The following is a 25,700-nucleotide window of genomic DNA, read 5'->3' on the forward strand; positions in this document are numbered from 1 at the left end:
AGTGCCACGTGAGAGTCTTCATGTATAGTATGTATATGGGATGTGATCCTTCAGTGACTCTAATCCAGAAACATTGAATGTATGTATAGCATGGACAGACACTATTGTTCTGTTCAGCCAGCAGCACCAAAAGGTTATAGAGAGCCACCCTTAGCCCATAGACTGAGAACTCAGGGGGCGTCACCTTGTTTCTCCATTCTGATTGATTTGGTTCATTTGTAGAATTATTTTAAACAAACTTCATCCAAGTTTAACAACATTTTACAATATATCTACTCACCCAATACATCATGTACAAATACGAATGTTTCCCATCCCAGTTGTGATATCTTAACACATGTTTGGCAAGCAGTAATGGAAAATGTTAATGGGACATGATGACATATATTCGAATATAAAAACAATACCACAGATCTAAAAGAAACAACAAATATTTGGGTCCAATGCTTTAAATCGGTAACTGATACAGGGTAGATACAGAGTGGAAAAAGCTCATCCCTCACCACGCTTCCATCGCCTAGCCAAGAAAAACAACCACAGGGAATATTTACTGTACTTAAAAAGACCCTTGATGCTTGACTTCCTCTGTTACACCCCAAATACTCCCCAGCCAGAGGAAGAACTCTTGCCTGACCTGCTCTCTAATAATATCTGTTATGGTCCAGTCACAGGCCTATACACTGCAGCTATGTGAACACGATGGAACCTGCACTTCCCATATGGGGTTTCCATGTGTCCTTAGTACAGGAAGCATTCGATTGTACAGTCACAACCTGAGCTCACTCACTGCCAGCTATTGTATACTTTTCTTGAGTTCAATGTGAGGTTGCACATGTGTACCACTCCTCTACTTACACGGCTATGCTAGAATGTTAATGGTTGCCCTCTGAGTTCAGATCTTTGGGGGATTTGTGGATTTTACAACCATAATGATTTTCATAGGACATCTGTGGATGGTTCTGATGTTTCATGTGAGGACAACTAATCAGACTTGCCAAGCTGTTACCAACATAAGGTCCCTTTCAAATTAAGCCATTCATTGGACTTTTACAAATAAGGAGGTTATGCCTTGGTTTCTTACTATCTGTTACCACCTGGAACCTTAGGAGATTCCATTGCCTAACTATGGAGAAAGAGAAAAACAACACAATTCTTACATAACCACAGTTATAGTTGTTATTATGGTAACCCAAGAATAGTGAGACCCTGATTTTTCCCATCGTTCAGCCTGTTGTTTATAGTCTTTAGAGTCCTTAATGAACGGCATTAACGTGAAGCCGACTTTTGCCAATGTCTTTGAGAGAGCCTTTTCATTTCAGCGAAGCTCTCAAGCCTTATCTTCTGTAATATGTAAAATCTTCTCTGCTTAAGCATGCTTTGAAATAGAGTATTCAAAACTTCTATTCAGCACGTAACATCACTTTATGAATTTTCGCAAAGGCTTAATAGAGGAGTTCCTACTATCAACAAAACTTTGTAATTCGGTCACATGGATTAATCCCTGACAATTGGATTACAAATAGAAAATAAGACCTCAGAATGAGGAGGGAAACAAAAAAAAGTCCTCCTTTCCCCCCAATCACATTAGTGCTGCGCAGAGCCACAATTAGGAGGCAGTCTGCGGAGGGCCAGTTTGACTTTTATTGGTTAAACAAATTTGATGAAAGTTTGTGGTTTTGACCTTTTTGCTGCAATAAGCCCCAACGGGTGCCCTCAGTAAGGCAGGGAGAGATAAGACTGACCGAAATGACAGTCAAGTCAGGGCTTTATCAGAACAGATCATCAGGGGGAAAGAAATAGAGAGAGTGAGAGAAAGTGGGAGTTCATCTCCGTTAATATCAATGGAAGTGTCCAATTAGAGAGTTCCATATGAAATGAAAGACATCCTGCTTTTTGACATTGTGTTATCTACCATTTGCAGAGTTCCCATCCCATTATGACTGTCTTTCCCCGGTAACAACAATGACACCTGGCCTGATAAGAACAGTCTGTACTGAATAGGCCTCTCTGTGATGGCTAATACAGATAACATGTGTTGTGCTTCATACTTTATCTTTGCCATAATGGGTACAACACCACCCTCAGGACTTGAAAGGTCCTTCTAGAAGCACATCTGGCAAACATGACCAAATCATTCACAGCCTATGGAACAACAAGCACCATATCCCTAGAAGTTTCTGCCGTGCTGTTGATAGAACCAATGTCTTTCTAATACCATGTGATTAGATATTACGGCCTAAACTGAAGTCTATCCTTATCAATAAGTCAAGCTGGCCCTGTCATTGTCTGGCTTCAAGAACACTCCACACAGTAAAGCTTTAGGACATGCAGAGTTGAGATGCTCTACCTTAGAGTATAGTACTTGAGCAGCCCTGTAAACTATAACATTTTTATATCACAGGGATATAGTCCTATCACTATTATGGTGCCACTGTGTCGTGCAGAGTGTTGAAAAGAAATACAGAAATATGCTGTTAAACAATTATTGAAGATTGCCTTGCAATGCACAGTACAAAAATTGATGAACCATAACCAGTAAAGCACATTGATATCCTTCATTACTTGGAAACCATCACATGATCCAAGAAGAAGAGACCTTTACAGTGCTATACCTGAGGTTTGTCAAAAGTTTTACTAGGTTTGAGCGAGAGTGGCTGTGAATTGGCCAGAGCATGACTATGTACCCCCAAAGGCTTCCAAAGCTCCCAAGATTCTAAATAAGCACACATGGTTTGGGGTTACATAGGGACATAAAGCACTCACAAACAGTACAACTCTTCATTGATTATATCACGTGCCCCGACGTGTCATGTGTTGTGGCTGTCAGCTACACTTGATGTGACAGTACACAATGCTGGCTGCAAAGGCATTTACTTTAGAGTTTGATTATGTTTACTTTGACATGCCAAGGTGATGACCCCTATCTATCTGTGGTTCATTGTAGGGAGGGACGCATTTGGACAAGAATGACAAACTTGCCCCCTTGACATCAAACAAGTGATTATTTTGAATGAGCTTTGCCAATCATAGATGTTTGTTGGCTGATCAGAAGTCTGAAAGCAGCATGTTATTGGGTGTTTCCAGGTGAAATACCGGATGTCACACCCCCTGTCGTTATTTCTCCTGATTGAATTGCAGGCAGAACAAAATAAAAATGGAACACTGCTGGGTCCTGTATGTTATGGCTGACCGCTTTTGGACTCAAGAGCCAACAGATTATCTACTTTGATAGCTTCTGTCACAACAAGAGCCACTTCCAGACTTTAGGGGGTCATTTAAAACATTCTTAGACATACACTGTGAGCACTTTCTCTCTCTCTTTATCTTTCTACCTCCCTTTCAAATAATTTTTAATGACCTTCTCCATTAATGTCTGTCTCTTTGTTTAGGGTTAGGGTTTGTCTCTGTTTGATTCTAGTCATTTCTATGTTTCCCTTTATTTCTCAAAAGTCAAATCTGACTCAATTAAAATCAGTGACCTCTGGAGTGTCACTTCACCAGCCCACTATTAAACACCTTTACACCTTGTCTGTGACTCACCTTCATAAGTGATCCAGCAGTGGGTGTCTGTGTTTTTTCATGCCATAACTCACAAAGGACACCTTTAATACTTCATGATGATTTAACACAGGTTCATATAGAAACTGTTACTGTGAGAGTTGAATTTACCTTGCATATGAGGATTCAATGTCAAAGAAATAATGAATAGATGCTCTCATTATTTTACTCAGCAGATTCCAAATAGAAACCACTGGCTGGTGTTAATCGAATAAGACCTATTGAGGTCAATGAATTAGCAACAGCAACAGGACCAAAACGCCTTCAGGTTAAATTCTCTGTGGGTGAGTTGCACAATTAGCTGTTCACAGGGATGATGCAGCCCTACTAGAATGCTACACATAGTGGCTTAAAGGGAAGAACTCCAGAAACAGTGTATTCAGTTTATTAAACAACATGATGGTCAGTAGAAAAGCTATCATTTTAGCGTCGCTGGACAGACTAAGTAGGCATAGTAGATTGATCTGACAGATTGCCTCCAGAGAGCAAATTACTCATCACACACCTGAGTTCACATGTTTGATTGCTGATATACAAGTGGGGATACATGATCAATTTTTCAATGTGAGAGTTGCTTATCACAGAGCTGGAACTGGAAAATGTTTTAATTTTCCTTTATTCTCAAGCTTTGCTTGCCTGTTGAAATAACATACAATGGGTGAATTAGGGTGACAGGGGCCATGGTTAGGCACCCTTTGAGCATAAGCAGGGGTGTGGGTTTGTGTGCACAAAGACTGGGCATGGCACACCACTGCATGACATGGCCGCATAGCGTGCACAAAGAGCGGCGGGATATACTGTGGGCTACAGTAGAATGGCCCAGTCAGCTTATGTAGCCAGAAGCCCTCACAAAAGGAAGAATGCAAACAGACGAGAGAGATCAAACAGCCTACACTCCCAAGTTACTGATTCATCACGACAGTGTAGTATTGCACATACTGTAGCACACGGGTACAGTACAAGATTTCGAGGAAGTGCTAGAAAAGGCACAGTTTGCATTTGTACAATTATGTATAATGTCCCTCTATTTAGTTTGTGGATAAAAGCTTAAAGCGTTCTTAGCTGGATAATTCTTTGTAATATGTGACATAGCTGGGCTAAGCCGTGTTGTCGTAAATTATTTACCCTCTCCACACTGTAAGAGCTTTGAGCTTCTTCCTTCATTGTTACTTGTTGCTGAAAAAAACAAAAGGGCATCAGGGCTTTTTTCTCTCTTGCAAGTTTGCATTGCTGCTGCTAGCTGCCCACAAGTGGAGATGCTTTGATGCAGTCTGTCAGTCATAAGGCTTGAAGCAGAATATACCAAACCAAACCATATAACAAACACAAACAGTGTAATTCCCAGTGTTCAGAGGAGACCCCTATGAAGAGGCAGAGGAAGTAGCTCCTAGAAGAGTTCGAACTTTGTTTTCTCTTTCACTACCAAACTAGAATAATACAGAGCTTCCTGACAGAGAGGAGAGGTGAATTCTGGTCTGTGAAGGTGACTAGGGGCAAGGCTGCAGAAGGGATGTTCCCTCCCAGGAAGGGAAGCCCCTTCCCTGATCCCAGGCTTCAACACACCCTGCTGTACCAGGCTCCTGCTGGTGTCCTCGGACAGTGTGCCAGCCCCTTGAATGCCCCAACAATAACCACTTCATACACCCCCAGAGAGTGTGTGTAGAAGAATTTTTTTATTATAATAGTGTGCATATTCTTACTTCTTTATAGATATTTGTCACTCACGTTCAACTGGACGCTTGTATTGTACACAGTATTCTGTAAACATTGTTCAGCAAAGCCAGGGCTTATTTGCCTACATTCACGTGACAAAATTGCCCCAGGTTACGCTGAAGAACATCTGTAAATTAACATTTACATCTGTAAATAGTTCATCTTACCTACATCGAACACCGGGATATAACAGCAGACAGTTACGTTTAAAATACTTTACATTCACGTTTTGTTATAAACAATTTGATAAATACAAGATTGGATATATAACAAAAGAATATATTTATATATTTTTCATATCTTATATTTCCATATACTATTAAATTCCTATGTGTGGCTTTTATCCTGCCAATAGTTTTTTTTAACGATATACGGTTCAAAATTCCAATTAAACTCAATTGCAATAAATAGATACAAAACAGAACAGAGACACTGAAAAAGAAACAACTTGGCACTTCAATGGTGGTGAATGTTCTGTAAATCAAGATTAAATGAAAAAAAAAAGAAGTTATTGTCCATTTAACATAACACTTTTATAGCACAATTGAGGCAACATAAGATCACTTGTCACTCCTCCACGCACACAACAACACGCATACAGTACAAAACCACACATACACTCTTTGAAGGATAAGCTACTAATTTTTCCTCACAGACATGTAACAAAGCATTGGAAAGGTGCAACGACACTAAACCAAAAGTTAGGAAAAGTAATTAGTTTAGTTGAACCTTCCTGTTATAAAACTGCATTCAAGTCTTTTTTTTGATAAACAAGCAATTTCTTCCTTGGCCAACAATCAAAACAGTAACTTCATCATTCCTTAGAAAGTAAAACACATATGACTGTATTTTAGATATTAACTGCTCACAACGCTTTTGAAGTTCTGGAAAACAAAACCTGCCAAAGGGCCTTCCTCACACATCTCTTCATGAAAGCACACTGTAAGACGCTTTTGCAAGGTGAAGAAAATGTAACGCATTTCTTTGAAGAGGAAATATGGAATCATTGAGTCATAAGTTACTACCAAAAAACAACTGCCCATCTGTTGAGCCTTCAGTAGAGCTTTGGAATGACCCTGACTGCAAAACAAATTGAAGTTCAAATATAAATTGTTCCCTTTTTTTTTTTAAACAGTTGACAAAAGCTGCATGTCTCTATGCACATAACACAAGCCCAGGTGAATAACCTTGGTAAACCTCAAGTTCTTTAATTTTAAGGATCAAAAAGGAATCATTTCAACTGAATGAATAGCCATGGTTGTAACTGGGCGCATATGTAATCCACAGTTGAGATCTGCAGAGATGTTAAGTAGGGGTGGTGAAGAGTAACCTTGAACTGGTTCTGAAGTGTCTTCCTTGATAAGGCACTGACACAGTTAAGCTGCTCTTTCAAAAGAATTAAGACTTTCCCTCCAAATAATTACTTACTGTATCTACTTGGCATCTCAAAGACAGCACAACAACTCAATTACTATCCTTACGGCTTGAGGGTCTTAAAAAAATAAGAAGCTAATTACATTTTCCATCCCTATCCTGTACTACACCTTACATAGTGGACTGATTCTGATTGATTATTTTTTCTCTTGCTTTCACTGTCTTACACACCCTGTATAAACAAAGCAGAGCAAACAAAAATCATAGTAAAAATATACATTGAAAGCAATATTTTTTCTCTTGGCTTTAGTGTCTTACTCTGCAGAAACAAGCACAGCTTAAATCAAAATATACACGGACATGGAAAGGAAAATAAGTATCCATGAATCCCCCCTCCAAAATGTTAGCTTTTGAACAGTGAAGAGTGTGTCTTGGCTAATACGTGGCTCGTTGGAAAAATGTATGAATAATATATAAACAAAACAAAAAAAGTGTATGGTCAAAAACAATAAAGCAAAATACATTAACAAAATGTATGATATTGTGTAAAGCCAGTGTGCCAGCCAGGGACTGAGGGAGGGAAGGGGCAGTGTAGGTCAGAGGTGAGAAAAGTTCAAGTCTGGCTCTCCCTGTTCGCCCTCCGACCGGAGGCTCATGGTAGACATGTCTGCCGCCAGAATGCCGTGGCTCCAACATGCTGGAATTTTGGACAGTGAGGAATGTTGGGCAGCCTGTTGGGTGTCAGATGGCCAACCAGTGCTTAAGCTGAAAAGATAACATAATTCGATTGGGTACAGTTAATTTGAGCAGCATTTAAACTATCGTAACTAATCACAATGAATGCCATTGATTTAATAATACAATAGCAGTAGTTATGTCTAGTCCACTCGCTTTCAGCCCTAAATAGATTCATTACCGTGAACTGCCTGATGTTCCCCTCGGCCACTAGGTGATGTTCATGTTCAGGTGTGATGCAGTAAGCTATCCTCTGAAACACAGCAGATTGCATCGTCACAAAACTTGAATAAACAATACCCATTCCTTTATCTGTCACTCATATCTGTACATCTTACGAAATGCCCAGGCAGGGACATCTAGATTGCTGAGAGGTCAAGCCTTAAGCTGATTCTGACTAAGCTGGGGTCTCATTTATAAAGCTTGTGTACGCACAAAACGGGGCTGAAAATGTGCGTAAAATGTGCCCCTTTCCACGCAAAGGTTGTGATTTATAAAAAACAAACTTGACGGTAGAATGTGCGGTCCTCCACGCAATCTCTGACCCTCCCGTAGGCCTACGCACATTTTCGAAACAGTTGGAATTGGCGACGCAGATGACCATACTGTAGTCAGACAGACTGCATAAAGTAAATGTGGGAAGAACGATTAGGCTACTCGTAATATTTAGTATATATTTTGTTTTCCTCAAACGTGTTTTTTTCCACTCAATTTCATAATTATCATGAAGATTAAATCCAGCAGTGTTATTTGCGCTTGTACTGAGTGATAATTGTTCCATAAAAACCTTGTACAATCCAACTCAAATTTGAAATCAAAATTCTGCGCTGTTTCACCATCAGATTGTCCCCTACGGGAGTGCAGGAGGGGGAGATTCTCCGACTGCATGGAATACAGGATAACATCACATATCCTACCTTTAGATAACTGCAGAACACAGTGTATAACTAAATATATTTCTTTAATACTGTGCATTTATCATCAAATGTCAAAAACTGGAAATAGTCACTCCCGCGCAATCGCTACATCCTCATTATCAGTCCAGAATTACTGTTCATAACAAAACGCTTTTGTTTCAAATTTTATCCCGACTTGCGGCATCACTGGCACAGTTGAAACCACTCGCACCGTTTTTTTTTATTGGTGATCCACCGGCCACCAAATAATGTGGTTTTCGGGCCTCCGCCAATAGGCTAACAGTGTCTGAGAAGTTGTCATGCGCCATGATTCACCGTAAAAAACAATCGCATGCCAGGATCATTAATATACTGGATTAGCATTCAAGAGGTGCTTTGCATTGACAATTTTTGGTTGAAAATGGGCGTGTTCAGGGCGGAGTAAAATGCAGATTCACGTACGCACACTTGTGGGTAATCTGTGATTTATAAAGGGAACATTGCTTACAGGTGTGCGTACGCACGGTTTTCTAAATCAGAATTTTTGTGTGCGTACGCCATTTTAGGCTTTTGGGCGTACGTACACTTTGAGTAAGAGTTCTACGCACAGTTTTATAAATGAGACCCCTGGGCTGCATGTGCTGTGACTGCCAGCATCGTATTAGCTGTATAGATTCTGATGGCTGGGGAAGTAAGGTTCATTCTGCTGCAAACCACTGTGGATAGGGTCCAGTCTGAGCCAGCAGAATTACAGTTGAAGAAAAAAAATTCCTTCATGGAGATCATGAAGGAATCTACCACAGGCTGCAATCAGAAGGAAACTCCAAAAGAATGTGTCTGTCTGTGTGTGTGTTGGAGGGGTAAGGTACTGTGCCGTAACACTGTTTACTAGTGGGCAAGAAGGGAAACATTCCTCAGCTTTGATGATTAGGATCATGGATTTTCTATGAGCTTTGAAGGAGCCAGATCAGTGTCCCTCAAGAACGGACGACCAACCAGGAAATACATAACATCAAGGCTATAATTTTGCACTTCAAATTTACATCAAACTAAAAACTGTCACTAAAGGGGAACTAGTCACTACGTTAAATAAATACATTGATGCAGATAAGAGGTTGTTGTTTTAAGGCCTGACCTGTTTGAAAGTGCCTGACACGCTGCAAAACTTGTAGATGGCGTAGACGGGGACAAAGAGCATAGAGGACATGGCCACACCCCAACCAACCACGTTGGACCACTGAGGGAAGATATAGTCATCGTAATTCAGGCCAGTTGAGGTCACGATGCTGGCAACCACCACAAACTGAGGAAAGACAGAAAGAAAGAGAGGGCGAGAGAGAAGGAAAAAGTGAGTGAGATAATTCGGCACAGACTAACCTTTGTTTCTATCAGAACCAATTCCCCATTATTTATCCCCCAGTGTTACAAAGGTGAAATTGGATTGAGTTGAGCTGAACAGACTGCAGGTGAAGCGGTTCAGTTTCCCTCTGGGTTTGACCTGATGTTCTGGGAAGTAGTCTGGCCCACCTGCACTCGATTAGATGGCAAGGGAACCCCACCTCTGGCCCCAGAGAGCCGTACACATCACTAGCAGTTAGACATCACGTGGAGGTCAGTGGCCCTGGTTAATACCAAAAACATTCCGTTTTCACCACTTGCCAGTGGCTTGTACCTCGGTGAAATTTGTCTGCATACTGAAAAGACTGAAGCTGAACCTGAGCATAACTTCCACTGCTGAGCTGAGAGCTATCTTATCGGTCTTAGACCTAAGGGAAACACAACTACCATATTGAATCAAATGAAACAATGTTAATTCTCACTGGACATAAGGTTAGATCTAAAGATATTCAGGATATATTAGCTTTCTATCAAGAGAACTACATATCCTGTTGCCTTATACATTCTCCATGGGGAAGAAAACTTACTCTGGATTACAGTTGACAAAGACCATTGAGGGAATATGAATGTTTCCACTAAACTGATTCATGTGCTTTCAATAAGCCTGCCCCTCGCAAATTCACATCTGTATTTCATTCACAGAATACACATTTGACCTCAATTAAAGACTTGTGTGGATTCCTCCCCTTCACAAGGTGAATCAGTCTGTTCAAAAGGGCTGTTCTGTTCATTTGATACCTCAGTAATCAGCAATGCTTATCAAATGAATTCATTATAACACATTCAGACACACCATGGGACAAGAGAGAGAGAGAGAGAGAGAGAAGTCATGGCATCACCGATGCACGGGCATATAGAACATCAATATCACATTTGCTCTCCAGCAACCATCCCCAACCCCCAACACCTCTTGGTGTCTAATACTTCTTTCCCGACCCAAATCTCATCCTCACCAGCAGGAAGGCTGGGCTGACAAATTTCCAGCACAGCCTCCAGTAGAGACCTGGCTTGAAGCCCATCATGCGCTCAATATCCTCACTGAAACGGTCCACTCCTGCAGAGGAACACAGAGACAGGCAGACTGCTGTTAACACACATGTGACCGCATATCATGTACTGTAGGTCTTCTATATCACATGTAGGCCTTGTATACACATTCAGGCCTTGTGTATGACATCTTCTCCTCTCTTTATCCACTCCTCTCCCTCTCTCGGTAATGTGCTTGGCCTGTGTAGTGCCAAAGCCAGTTTGTCTGACAGTGGGCGGGGGGCTTTGTGTGACCACGTTCTAATGTCATCAATAGCTGCAGGGCTCAGGGAGAGAGAGGATTCCAGTGACCAGGTGGTTAGGGAAGGTCAGGGTGGGGAGGTGGAGGGAGAGGGAGAGGGGGAAAGGGCCTGCTATAACAGATCACAGGTAAAGTTACCTGTCTTAAATGTTTAAAACAGAACAGAGGTTTGTTGTAGGACACACCATGCCATTCAGTGACCTACAGTTCAACATGGCGTTTGAGCGACGTGCTGAGACAACTTGGCGTCTTACCGTAAAACCAGGACACCCCTATTGCTTCGATCAGCACCGCGAACAGTATAGAGGTTCCTGCTGCGTAGTTATCTAGTAGAGTAAGGACATAGATGCCTCCCTGTAGAAAAGGCAAGAGAGAGAGAGAGTGCGAGAGAGAGAGAAAAAGAAAGAATGAAATTCAGAAGGAAAGTGTATAAACCGTATTCTTAGTAACAGACTCCCTGTCTTGGTTTGTCGTCATGCTCCTCAACAAAAAACAACAAAACTCTGGTATATTACAACATTCTCAACGGCTTTACTAATCTAATCATGCGAGCAAGCAAAGCCATGTGAATGATTCGGCTTAGTAGCTAATATTATTTATCTATGCTCTCTCAGAAAAACCATGGAAGAAGAAACTCAGAGGAAGTGACTGACGTTAGTGATGCAGAACAAGGCAACCAGGAAAGTGCCGAATGCAGTGGCGAAGGTGAACAGTTTCCTGTTCCTCTTGAGGATTTTGAAGTCGTCAGTGAGGCCTGTAATTACTGCCTCCATACCACCCATCTGGAATGCACGCACACACAAACACATTATGATAAATTGGATTTTTTTACACAGAACCCTAAAACAACATCAAGTCTGTTCCCGGCTGTTTAAACTCTCCTGCAAGAGTAGCTTGCTTCAAACCTCTACATGTTGCAACATTGTGTGTGCCTTTGACATTTCACTTTGATTTAGAGTAAAAGGGCCACTTTGTGTCAAACTAATATTTAATGAGGAACATTTTCATTCTCTGAGACGTTTTCCTGAGTTCACACAGTCTGACCGTGGTGAATACAATTTTCCACCTCACGCTATGGGGTTATTAGGCAACACTGGAGCTTCAAATCACCCGTAGCTCTGGACGCTAGCCTACTCAGAGAACCTCCATTTCCAACACTAAAGGCAGGAACCCTGAACTACACACAATAGGAAAACATGAAGCGTGTGAGGAGGCTGTGTTCTGGTGGGAGGAGAGGTGGGGAGGGGTGAGGTCTGGAAGGAGAGGAGGTGGGGAGGGGTGAGGTCTGGAGGGAGGAGAGGTGGGGAGGGGTGAGGTATGGAGGGAGGAGAGGTGGGGAGGGGTGAGGTCTGGAGGGAGGAGAGGTGGGGAGGGGTGAGGTCTGGAAGGAGAGGAGGTGGGGAGGGGTGAGGTCTGGAGGGAGGAGAGGTGGGGAGGGGTGAGGTATGGAGGGAGGAGAGGTGGGGAGGGGTGAGGTCTGGTGGGAGGAGAGGTGGGGAGGGGTGAGGTCTGGAGGGAGGAGAGGTGGGGAGGGGTGAGGTCTGGTGGGAGGAGAGGTGGGGAGGGGTGAGGTCTGGAGGGAGGAGAGGTGGGGAGGGGTGAGGTCTGGGCCTGACTCACAGAGCTGTCGATACCCAGCGTCAGCAGCATGATGAAGAATACGATGGCCCAAAACGTAGAGCCGGGCAAAGTGGAGATGGCCTCTGGGTAGATAATGAACACCAATCCTGCCCCTGGATTCACACGCACATAAAATGACATTGTTGGATAACGTGGTACAATAAAACTGACTGCTTGTCCTGCACTTGACATAATGAGCAAGTTAAGAACTTTAAGAGACAAGAGTGTAGTGGAGGAATGTTGAAACAGGATGAAAAGAGAGGTGTTACAAACACAGTGTTATCTCCTCTCATCAGCTCCAGGCTGTTGAGTTGTAGTTGAGGAAAGCAAAAATGAAAGCAGGATTTTATTCAAATTTTCCCCAAATCCAAATGTTTTTGTATCGCTGCCAATCTGCTCTCTGCAGTCAATATTTACATGAATCGCTGAAAAGGTTTCATTCAAAACAGTTAAATCTATCCAGTTAAACCTAATCCTTTTCCTTTGAAAGTCTTAAAGCAACTGTGGCAACCACCTGACATTCTGTTCACTCTGTGCTGACTAAACGGATGTTCATTCAAGTACGTTTGTTAGGTGTGTGTGTGTGTACTGACCATCTGTTGCTACGTCCTCTATTTTCACACCATGTTTGTCAGCCATGTAACCCAGCACAGAAAAGATGGCAAACCCTGAGAAGAAGCTGGTGACACAGTTCACTGTACTGGTCAGGAGAGCATCCCTGTATGGACGAAACACACACACACACACATCCCCACCCACACACACACAAAAGTTCTATAAACCTTCGCGTAACATGATAGTGACATTTCTTTATGACAACAATAGACGGAACACTTTAACAGTTTGTCTTTTTGACTTTTATTACCCATGGTGAAATTCATAGACATTCTTCTACCTATAACCACAATAAATCCACAGACGTTTTTACTGGAAGGCCCGTTCTGGTTAGTTTTCTCAGGTTTAGTCTCACAGACAATGGCGACCCCTTGCTCTCTCTGTAATAGGGAACTAAAGGCACTGTTTTCTTTAATCTCAGTGGAGCTTTTGTGTTCAATTACCACACACAACAGTCTAACTGGTGGTTATCGGACAGCGGAGCTGTGTTTTATAGCATAACCTGAACCAACCCAAGATCCTTCCGCGCCCCCATTCCATTTCCCTCCGTCTGGCAGATTCTTCGTCTGCAAGATTTCTGGACCTTGTGAGGTAGTGTAACAGCCAACTTTTACAAAATCCTCATTCAAGCCCTGGCTCCAGAAGTAACCACCCTCAAAAACATCAAGACCTTCAGCAGCATTGCAACAATGCAGTTGGACTCAGCAAGTGTAGCTTCACTTGCTTAGGTGCTAACTCCCAGCATCTGTGTGTAATAACGCCGGTGGGAACAATTAATTAAATAGAGAAGCATGGTCGTGTGTCAGACGACCCTAGCAGAGCCTGACCAAACTGTGCTGTAAAGTACATGCACTGCTGCAATGTTTACCAGGCAAGCATGTTGCTGAAACCGTTGATCTTTCACCTAGTTAAGGTTCCCCTCGGGGACAGCGTTAATGTAAATACCACCTGCCATCACTCCACAGGTCCCCTCTGTCAGAGGGGTGGTGAGGGGAGGCGGGAGGCGGAGGGGAGGTACAGGGGGAGGAAGCGGAGGAGGGTTTGGCACGGTGCCCAACAAACAGTACCGGTGGGCGTCACACTCGCATGTGTTGTCCTCTGGGCTCAGCCAATGCACAGTAGCTTCAGACACAGACACAGTAGCTTCAGACACAAACACAGTAGCTTCAGACACAGACACAGTAGCTTCAGACACAAACACAGTAGCTTCAGACACAAACACAGTAGCTTCAGACACAAACACAGTAGCTTCAGACACACACACAGTAGCTTCAGACACAAACACAGTAGCTGCAGACACAAACAATAGTTGCAAACACACACACACAGTAGCTTCAGACACACACACAGTAGCTTCAGACACACACACAGTAGGCTTGTAAGCACTACAGCAGGTCCTAAGACCAGCCAGGTACAGTCTGGGTGAGATAAGAATCAAACTAAAAATAGACCCAGCTATTGAACCGACACTTACTTAAGCACGCTCGGATGTATGTCCGCACCACACACACACAATCAAACAAACACACACACACATTGAAAAACCCATTAGGATGTACCTACTCCATTAAGTAGAGTGTGTTTAGGGCCAGATTGCGGGTCAAAGCAATAACAGAGCCAACTGCAGCAGCCTGTATTTCGTCTGCAGTAACCTATTAGAGAGGATAATCATCAGCAGAGCCTGTCTGGGGGTCTGGGGCCAGTTCAGGCTCTACTGTCTGTCTGAGGCAAGCGGGCGTGTCGGCTAGGAGAGCAGACAAACACACCCCCTCTGGCCCTTTGTCTGTTTACCTGAGGGGACGAGGGACAGAACGCCAGCGAAGGCCATGGCACTGCTCAAAGGACGACGCGAGGAAAACTACCTGTAGCAGTTGTTGTCGAATTTGTTGTAGCTGGCGAAGGCGATGAGCACCCCGAAGCCTGCTCCTAGAGAGTAGAAGATCTGAGTGGCAGCATCGATCCACACCTAGAAGCACAGATCCACATGACATGATGCAGGTGGCCAATCAAGATCCCCATTTAACCTTTGGCTTTGCTTTTTGAAGAGCAACACCACAGCTTATAACAAAATCAATCAAATATCGTCTGGACATGACCATGGCAGTGACATTCAGTACTGTAGTGTGAGAGTTGTGTCTGTGTGTGTGTCTGTGTGTGTGTTTGACCTTGGGGTTATTGAGCATGTTGAAGTCGATGTGGAGGTAGGCCCGTATGCCATCCATGGCACCTGGCAGAGTGATGCCTCGGATCAACAACACAAACAGCACCACGTAGGGCATAGTGGCTGTGATGTACACCACCTGAGAACAGAACAGGAACGATCGATACATAAACAAACAAAATGCATGAAGTGGAGGGCTAATTGAATGGATACAATTAACACAATAACCAAATGAGGTCATGTATTGTAAATGTGTGAGTTTGTGTGTGTGTGTGTATGTGTGTACGCGCAGAGTTGTCTATTACCTTGCCTGAGGACTTGACGCCCTTCCACAGGCTGAAGTATAGGATGAAGACCACAACCACAAGACACAGAGTGAGCTCCCAGCGAGGTAAGCCCAGGTCCTGGATGCCCCTGCTCTCATGGAGATGCAACACACCCCGTCTGGAGAACGAACACACACACACACATGCATTTAAGGACATAAAGAGCTTACACACCAATTTCAAACACGCATTCTCACATATGCTTTCTTTCACCTACTGAGCTGTCATAAAAAGATAGATTCAATATACGTAAACGCTCATGATGACATCGGGAAGGCTATATATCTCAAGCTAAATTGTTTTCCCTGGCCGGGAGGTCTGGAGAGAGGGGTGTTTTCGCATGGTGGACCCACCCAGGCCAACAGCACAGCCCACGCCTGAACAAAGAGGAGGATAATCAGTCACCTGCTCCAGGGAGAGAGCCTGGGTGTTCTCAGGATACATCTCACTCTCACCACCATCCCAAACTCTTTGCGCACGCTTCAAAAACACTGGGTTGATTTGAACAACCTACATGTTTTTGTTTTGTTTGTTTTTACAATATCTAAAAACTTGAAAAAAGGATATTTCATCAAACTTCTGAATACAATTTCAATACAAGGTTACATTATGCAAATCGACAGAACAGTGCAGGAAACGTTTGTTCTCTCCTCACACTGACACACACACACGTAAATCTGTCTCTAACCATTTGACAGGTCATGTGTTTTGATAAAAACAATGATGACAATCTCTTGGGAGCCATTTCCCCCCCCCCCCCAAGTGCTCTGACTAGAGTAAGTTAAAGAGATCAAGTTCAAAGGTTAAAGTGTTTCACCGTCACATAAATTACAGAGGCCAGACAAATAGGGTGTCCACCATCCATAGATATATATTTCCTGCTGGTCACTATTCCCCCAAGCCTCTGGAGATGAAAACGAAGGCACGCCTGCTCCAGTGGCCATTGGAGGAACATTCAGCACATGCATAGGCTCTGGGTAGGAAGCATCTCACTTCAAAGGGAGAATGCAGTTCAAAGGTCAACATGTTGCTGAATAGTTGAGGCTGCACAGAAGCTGCCACTGCTCAGTTGATCTTTTCAAAGGTGAAGACGACAGTTATACACTGCGTTGACAAGGAATATGCTTCTGCTTTGAAAGATTGCTACTTGAAATAGTCATTGCACCCTTATGGGGTAGTTCCTGACCTACTTGTTTGACCATCTATATGTAATCAAGGCCAGAGTTTAGCAGTTCCAACCCAAGGAGGGCTCATCTCAAGGGGAAGAGGGTGGGGGGGGTTATTCCCACTGACACTCATAAACATTTTAGCTGTCTAAATTAGATCAATTAAATGACAAACACCCACAGAAACCCATCGTCACAATCAGCTTCATCAAGGCACAGCTGATTTCAGGGTTGCACGAGATTCTTGGGCCTTTGTGATGGCCGGAAATCCAACTAGCCTTGATGACGTTCGGGTTTACAGGAAGGCTTTGCATCAGAATCTGATATCCTGGCTGGCTAAACAACCATCCCTGCCTAAAGACACATGAACTCAAGAACACAGAAACAGGGAAAAGAATACTGTGTCCAGACATAAAACCCCAAAGGACCACGGCCTGCTCATAAATACATCCAACAGACCCTTTCATCTCCTCATGATAATAAATTCAAAGTTGTCAGGTCTTCAGGGAGAGGGAGATAGAGAGACCAAAAAAGGATGGACTCAGTCCTGTGGTTCTGACCGGCCAGGGTCAAGTGTTGTTTGGGTTGAGCCTCTAAGCCTAATGGTTTATCTGATAGCGTGCACATTGTGAAAGCTACCCATGACATCAATCCATGTCCCTGTGGCCCTGTTGTTCTAAACACAATCCATCTTATCTTGTCTCTCTATGAGCTCATCAACACCAGCGACCTGAAGGTTTTTTGGCCCAAAGTCAACTGTTATGTACAGTACCCATCCACCACATTGTTTGCATCTCTATACACCATGCATGAAGGATACAGCCAGTTGAAGCATTGGAGTGGCAACGCATACGCAAAAGTCATCTGCTCCACACACAAAACGAGAACGGGAACTCAATGGAATGCAGAAACATCACAAATACCTGATGAAGGCATAAAAGTTAGATTGATGATGTGTATTTTTATAAAAAACTATACTTAAAATGTAAACCGTTGCTTTATCAGCAAAGTATATTATGTTCAAGTGTGCTCTGCATCACTTGCAAGGAAATTAGAGATAATCGAAGCAATCTTGTTAGATTCTACGCAAATGGCCCTCCTTAACGAGGCAGATCCATCAAGTCAAGTTATCCTTGACATAAAATCAAATGCAACTGTTTAAGCATGTAGGGGATCTATAAAATCGACAGTGTGAGTTGATTGAATGGTTGGATACTGTACAGTGTACCATGTAGTGCATGGCTTGTGCTGGTTAAAGGGAAGGCAACATAGATTACCATGGACATGCCAAAACAACATACAGTAGGCAAGGCACAGACCAAAGTCCAGCCTTAGGATGTTATCCTGAAGTTTGCCAACCTATATCAAATGTCTAAAATCATGTTATACAGTCTGTTCGAGTACTGAAATAATCAGTACATTTGATGGTAGCAAAGGACAGAATGGATAATTTTCTAGGTATTATTGTTGAGCAGAATGGTCATGAGTGTTGAACTGTGGGTTGAACTGTGGTCTGACCCTTTGAGACCTGACCATCTGCCCTGCTGGGCAGACTGCTGAGTGAGCCATGTGGATGTTCTCTGACGGCTCACATACTTACGGTCCAATCCAACTTTCATGTTGAAACTGCTAGTTTACAACTACAATGGCCAGGCTATCAAGAGTAGAATACAATACCGATGATACTGTTTATTCATAAGTCTACTGTGTCAGATGTAATTAAAGTCAATACTCTATAAAATGTCACCTTTCACCTATTCAAAGAACAACAACTTTTGGACCTCTTTGTCCGAGGGTGGACCTGAGATAAAACTGACGTTGTGGAGAAACACCTCAAACAGCGATTCCCTAAAGTAGAAGTACTTTTGGCAGTCCAAAATATCACTCCCCGTGTCGGCTGACAGTTGATCCAACAGTTTCTGCTTACACAATCATTCTCATTTTCATCCCAACCACCCAAAGGGCCTCCAAGTCCAGGTTATATGAGAAGCACCGTTAAGAGCTTGCTCAACATCCACATACGCAAGAAACAAGGATGCCTTGTGATCATATTATTGTGGATTTACGGTTGCATGTCCTAGTGAAAGATCTTCACATTCTCGAGCTGGATCATACTCAGAGGATTTCATGATTTAGTCAGTTGGAGAGAGGTCTGAATCTCCAACTCATTTCAAAATGGCTCACAGAACGCCTGCCCTCTATAATTCAAGTCACAGTGTCCTACCCAAAGGGAAGTACTTCAAAAACTAAACTGGTACCCCACTGAGAAGATGGCCTAATATCTCTAAAGGACTCAAGGCCAAGCTAAACATCATGGTACATTCATTGGCACACATTTTTATAACTCAGAAGTTAGGATAGCCTTTTGACGACTGGTGTCCTGCCTCCAAATTCTTTTTTTCTCAAATGTTACGTTTGCAATTGCCAGGCCTCTTGAAAGGCCTGTGCGGAAGTGGGAAGTGAGGAGCAACTGAATCTTCAGAGAGGGGCTTGCAGTGGCACAGACATTCACACATACGCAACTGGGCATGGCACACTGTCAGTGTCGCCAAGCTGGAGTAGTCGAACAGCTAAATGCCTTGCGAGCACAATTGCTTAAATGCTCAAATGGGGTCTTAAACCTAGCAACTGTGTAACAGCTCGATCAAAATACACCATTGTCCTAGAGGGACAAGGAGTCTGAATTAGTTACCTTTTGGCTTTCTCTTCTTCGATCGCAGGGCTACCATTGCCACATTGATTTTTGTATTGATAGTCTTGTTTAAGTAAGAATGACAAAGATTGTCAAGGACTTAGTTACAACCTTTTGATAATTGAATAGGCAGTAAATGTAATCAACTCAGACATTAGTAGGACCATCACACTGTGCTAATTTAACCTTAATTAGATTTGCAGCTGTTGTTACAACTGCAAACAAAAAAAAGAGTTTGCTCCATTCACCGAACAACAATTCAACTCCAAGGACTTATATATTGATGATTATATTATTTCATACCACTGAGTCTTTAGTCTTAATCATACTGACTTTGTAAAGCATTTTGAGCACTGACCTCAGCATAAGCTTTTCAGCAGTTTGCGTTTTGGGAGCCCTGGTCTGTGATTAGTGTGTGTAGCAGTGCAGAGCCCCTGTGATGGCATTGTAAATGACACCTGCTCTGTGTCCGCCCAGAAGCTCTAATGACAGTACTCACAGCCACTTGGCAGATTGCAGGGCAGTGATGATCAATGAGCACAATAATAAAGGCCAAATAGGGGAGGAAATGAGGGCTTTGCACATCCTTGGACAGCTGAGGATAAGTCAGCTCAGATCAAAGTACGTTGTGTGTGAACCATAGTGATGGTAGGACATTGCATTACATGTGTGTGTATGCGTACCTCGATACACTACACCCTGATCCTAAGGCCAACATTCTAATTCGTTTTTAAGAGATTGTGTGGTCTGATCTGGAAGGAAAATGCGTATTAGAACGACTCACGACTATGTCATCTTTTTGTTGACAGAGGTGAACATCACAAGAGACCTGAGGCATATCCAATTGGATACGTCTCCAGTTGCAATGTCCTAAAGACTCTTCTTTGATACGATCACCTGTGCTATCAATTTTAATATAGATCAGATATTCTACTCACAGAAAACCTGGGAAGGGAAACTTGAAGGGAAAATTAAGTGTTGGAAAAACTGGGAGAGGGAGACAATTCTCTCATGGAGTGTGTTATCTATGGATACTGCCAACCATATGTGAGCAGGCTGATTTATGTCTCCAGACAATGTCCAGGGCCAATTTACAGCTCAGAACGAGAAATTACCAGAATTTTGATATTCTAGCAGGAGCAGGATTGTATCTGTCCTAGAGTGTCTGCTGCAGAGTTTTCCTTGAAAAGACAAGTGCAGCCTGTCTACAATTAACTACGGTTATAAGGGCACATAATGGCCGTTTTGCTCTCCATGTACCAAAGACCTTTGAGTGGGGTTGATAACAACCGCAAAAACACCAATGAGGATTTAAATAGAGCTATCTAGAGGGTCAACTGAAGGTATTACCTTTATTCATTTCACATTTCATGTCTTTGGGGACAGATGACAGAAAAAATGCATGAAACATCAGTGCAGCAAGGCAATATGGGAAACAGAGTCTTTGATCTGTTCATAGGCTGCATATGATGCACTCCTGGCGTGTTATGTTTGTGCCTGACACACTGCAAATCAGCTAAGAGATAAGACCACTGTATTGTTTACTGCTTTCCTCTGGGCTGCAGTCAGGCTCTACACGAGCGAGGGGGAAGAATTGCAATTCTTTGAAGTGCAAGTGAATGGGGCTTTTTTTCTGTGAACTTCAAACGCAGAATCTAAGCTTTTTTATGCCTTTTATGCCTCAATTGGTGATGGCTGGTTCACTCAAGAATTTGGGGAGTACAGCACAAAGGTCTTATTAATGGTGACCCACTTAACAGCCAAAGCGTTTCATAGATGTCATACATTCCCGTCTCACATTAAGATGCTTCTCCTAATATAAGATTTTTTTCCCCGCTAAATCTGCTGACGGTGAACACATGTTCTGACTGATGGAGAAAAATCACCTGTCTTTATTGAATGGACCATCACAACCTTAGAGGTCCAAAAATGTTGTCACAACAAGATTGCGGCTATAGGAGAGCCATACCGTTTCTGCTTGTACAGCTACTTCAGGACTTGACTTTTGTTTGTCTCATTTGATGTCACTTCATTGAACTGAAACTAAACTGCATTGTTTATTTTACCTTATTTTTTATACAATAATACAATATATATATATATATATTTAACAACTATCTGGCGCTTTCATTATTTCAATTGTTTTTATGTGATACATTTATTCTCTCAATCCTAATGATATAGTCCTGAAATTGTCAAATTAAATGACCAAAAACAAGCCAATAAGATTCTGTAAGTAATTGCTTCTAATTCTCTTTTAACCCAGTTCAAAACTGACACCCTATATAAGCCCTTTCCTGAGAGGCCCAGATGGAGTTACAAGTCAGAGACCGGCCCGAGGTACTCACTCATAGTACTCCGCCGCCGGCGTGATCTTAAACTTGGCGTAGGATGTCCCATTGGCCAAGAAGGAGCCGTTGAAGTGCTTGGGGAGAGTGCAGTTCTCGCTGTTCCAGCTGTTGTTACAGTGAAGCCATGGCAGCTCACCGGTCATGGACGAGAACAGGTAGTAGAGAGACCAGGCTATGATGACGTTGTAGTAGAAGCCAACATAGAGGGCGATGATGATGACAGTGTAACCCACACCTGAGGAGAATAGTTGCAATGGATAAACACAGTGTCTCCTATGCTGCAATTATGTGTGTAGTACTGTACATGTGGGCAAGCATTCCACCCACTGCACAATGTATCCACATATGAGGTGTAAACTGGAACATGGGATCCAAGACAACAGGGCTGTATGTCACCCTGCTGGCTAGAAGGATTCAATTCAGTTAGGATTCAATTTGATATTTTGTTTGACTGTATCACTGAAAGCCAATGTGCTCTAGCATCTCAAAAGACAACAGATGGGCCTGGTTTTATTATACAATGATGTTCCCAGTGTTTCACACGTACACTGCATGTCAGTCAGCTCTGGTAAGGTGTTATAAGGCTCAATGGATTAACAATCTTCACAGTCAGGGGAATCATAATAGCGCTGTACAGTTATTTAAATGTTACTTTAGAGCTTTGCACAAAATATTCATTTTGACCTCCCACACTTCAAAAGTGCTGCAGCAGGTTGATTCACAAACAGAAGCAAGAAAAGAGAGAACACACTAAGGGTTGTAGACATCTGGAAGAGATGAGGAGGCTGTCGGCAGCGTGGCAAAGGAAAAAGGAAAGGTGAAATGAGAAAGAGATGCTGAGAGGCAGAGAAAGGAGCAGGGAAGGGATGTAGCACAGGTTGGAGAGGTGAGAGAGAGAGAGAGAGAGAGAGAGAGAGAGAGAGAGGCATAGTTGAGAGGTGAGAGAGAATCTGGGTTTGAGGAAAAGGATGGCTCACCTTTAAACACAGGGCATATCTTCCAGACTGTGGCGGCCCCTTCTCTGTTGTACTGGCCCAAGGCTAACTCCATGTAGAATAAGGGCATCCCAGCAATGACCAGGAACAGAATGTATGGAATCAAAAAGGCACCTAAGATAGTGTCAAAAAACACACTTAGAAACGTGTTTTTTCCTGGCGTCCATGTAAACACTCAATTCAACGGAGCTTCAAAGAAAGTATGTCACTCTCCACTCTTTGTTTTTTTTGAAGTGTATTCCAGCAATAAAATATGCCACAATTCTGTTATAATTGGCTACGCATTATAACAAAAAACAATAACAATGGCCTTAGAATTGAGTAGGGATGATTATGAAAGTTGCATGACGCACACATTAATGTTATTTTCTCTGTTGAAGAGTTGGCAGTAGAGTTCACTGCACCAAACAATAAACATCTGTTTTCCCCCCACGTGAATGGAAATGCGGCCAAAGGGGGACACGGCTCTTTCTAGTAAACATTCAGTTTTCACAACAAGTGGGTGGCCGTCTGTTGTAGGCATGCCCATGCAAAATGTCATTTTCTATCTAAACCTTTCATTTATACATATTACATTAATTTACATTTATTCGCCCCATTATTTCAATAGTTTATCTTATTGAAATATTGATTTGAGGCTATGCTTGATAACAATACATTAGTATATAAACATGCAATTCATGGATACCATTTCCCATTCATGTTCCTGGAGAAGGTAGACTTGAGTACATTAAAAAATGTTGGATCTAAGCAACTAATATGGGAATAAATGTCAATGGTACATTAATGTAATTGAGTAACCATTTCTCACAACTAAGACCTGGAATTTTAATAGTTGAGATCGGAAAAAGAGTGTCACCCTCTTAACAGCATGAATATAGGGGCAATTTTTGGAATGCATTGAAAACTAAAAACGTTTTGTTTTGCAACATAACAGAAAAAGGTCTTTCATGGATGTGTATTACAAAACGACCTGAGGTAAACTTCACTGTAGTCAACTTACCTCCTCCATTCTTGTAACACAAGTAAGGGAATCTCCACACATTGGCCAAGTCCACTGCGAAGCCTATAACAGACAGTAGAAAGTCCATTTTCTTTCCCCAAGTTTCCCTTTCATCATCTTCTGGGGGACCGCCACTGCAGTTGGGAATGACAGACGAGCTAGTGTACTGGACCCCATTCTGGTCCTTCACCAGTATCAGTTCAACTTCCTTTTTTTCCACATTGCACTGTTTAAGCGGGGCAACTGATGAGAGCTTATGTTCTGGCAGCACTTGGATGTTCATCTTCACGGTAGTGCGAATCTTACGCCGGCCTCGTGCTCTCACGTCCCCAATGTAGTGGCGGAGGTGATTTTGACGCTCCCGTTAATGAAGAAGGGCAAATCCGTATGAGCAACTTGTCTCTCCGGAATCTATGATTGGCGGCTCTGCATTAATCGACTACAGAAGGAAACAAAGTATAAAGTTTGGATTGGAGGAATAGTTTTGCGTTCACATTTACGCAAACAGATTTACGTTATAGTCTATAGAAACAGTAATGCAAGATGTTGGTGAGAAAGTAGTTGCTGCTTCATAGTTCCTATAGTCAAACAGCTGCACTTAATTTGTTATCTAAATATTCTAAAAGCTACACACTATAAACTGTGACAACTGATAGACTACAGTTCAAACCCTGCAGGTGGCAAGTTACTCCATAGCGTGACTGCGCGCTAATTGCTGAACGCACTATGGGAAACAATTTAGCCTACTCGATCAAATTTAAACTAGGTCTTAGTCGATCTGCAGCTCACTACATCCTTACAGCTAGTAAAAAAAACTTCGAGTGTGGTCTATTATTACTTGAGCAGTTTAGAAAACGAGAAGTCCAAGATGAGCATGGTCCGTACTTGAATGGCACATCTATGGGCACCTCTCCATGACCCGTTGCTGCAGTCGTCCAGATGCGTCTGAGAAAAGACAGCCCATTCTGATGGAACTTCAAGACTCGCCTTCTCAGGAGCGAAAGACGATATAAGTTGTGAGCTTTTAAATCGGGCTCCTCTCTGTCCACGTGATATATTATAATTGAGGATTTTCCCCCTCCCATTTTACTCCATGTTTGACTTTGGCAGTCTGTCGCCGCTGGTCTGAAGTGCGCACAGACATGCGCTCCGGGTGTTGGGCTTCTGTACCTTAAAAAAAAGAAAAACCGCAAGGAACATGGAAAAGTCCATCCATAATAAATGAACCAACAAACAGAAGCCCCATCTACGACAGGATAGGCCAACATGTATTTATTTATTTGCTACTTTTATTCAATAGTCATTTCTTTATTTTATCACATGTATTTGTCGCCTTACTCTAGGCCTACTGCTTAAACGACATAGGAAAGTACGTTTTATAATAATTTATTTGAAAGATGTTATACTTTCAAATAAAGTATACATGTTACTGAAAGAAAACTCTGAAAATGTTTTAATTTGGACTTTATTTATCTGTTTCTTCTCTGTACTAAATAGATTGAATTACAGTTTTCTAAGAAGCGGTAAAAGCATTGTGTTCCATGTGTAATCCAATTCCACACCAGCTTTTGCCATAGGCAAAGATTTCTATTAGATATGGTAGATCTGTTCATCCCATTAAAGTCAATGAATGTCCTGTTAAAGCTCCACAGTGCTTCTTTTATAGAACCTTAAAAGGGCTGTTCTGGGGTGTTTTGTTTGTGAAGATTGAATAATTGCAGTGATGGTAAAGCTAGGGCCAAGGTTGTTTAGGAGGATTATGTGCTATTTGAGTTGCTTTCTCTTTTGCATCTTAGATTTATTTCAGTT

General features: G+C 42.5%; 1 protein-coding gene across 2 annotated transcripts; it reads right to left on the bottom strand.

Annotated features, from left to right (window-relative positions):
- Positions 1-5,218: 5,218 nt before the first annotated feature.
- slc6a2 (solute carrier family 6 member 2) lies at positions 5,219-25,037 on the bottom strand. 2 transcript variants are annotated; one of them, XM_047042780.1, is made up of 15 exons: positions 24,730-25,037; positions 23,892-24,330; positions 22,871-23,002; positions 21,891-22,128; positions 15,664-15,802; positions 15,363-15,497; positions 15,060-15,163; positions 13,176-13,300; positions 12,583-12,695; positions 11,616-11,744; positions 11,217-11,316; positions 10,628-10,728; positions 9,412-9,579; positions 7,562-7,633; positions 5,219-7,410 (listed from the first exon to the last, which is right to left on the bottom strand). In XM_047042780.1, the coding sequence occupies exons 2-15, from the start codon at positions 24,172-24,174 to the stop codon at positions 7,387-7,389; spliced, it is 1,863 nt and encodes a 620-aa protein (XP_046898736.1). In that variant the 5' UTR covers positions 24,175-24,330; positions 24,730-25,037; the 3' UTR covers positions 5,219-7,386. The 2 variants fall into 2 exon arrangements, with proteins under 2 accessions (XP_046898736.1, XP_046898735.1); XM_047042779.1 differs by having other exon boundaries at positions 24,777-25,024.
- Positions 25,038-25,700: the final 663 nt, after the last annotated feature.

The sequence above is a fragment of the Hypomesus transpacificus genome, chromosome 19 (genome assembly GCF_021917145.1).
Source record: "Hypomesus transpacificus isolate Combined female chromosome 19, fHypTra1, whole genome shotgun sequence".
NCBI lineage: Eukaryota > Metazoa > Chordata > Actinopteri > Osmeriformes > Osmeridae > Hypomesus > Hypomesus transpacificus.

What these genes read in the sequence shown, in the direction of transcription:
- slc6a2 (XM_047042780.1), bottom strand. Translation starts at nt 24,174, where the DNA reads ATGAACATCCAAGTGCTGCCAGAACATAAGCTCTCATCAGTTGCCCCG. An exon ending in ACATGCTCAATAACCCCAAG is followed by an intron (nt 15,164 to 15,362) that starts GTCAAACACACA and finishes CTGTGCTTCTAG; the next exon opens with GTGTGGATCGATGCTGCCAC. An exon ending in TTCGACAACAACTGCTACAG is followed by an intron (nt 13,301 to 15,059) that starts GTAGTTTTCCTC and finishes TCGTCCATACAG; the next exon opens with GGATGCTCTCCTGACCAGTA.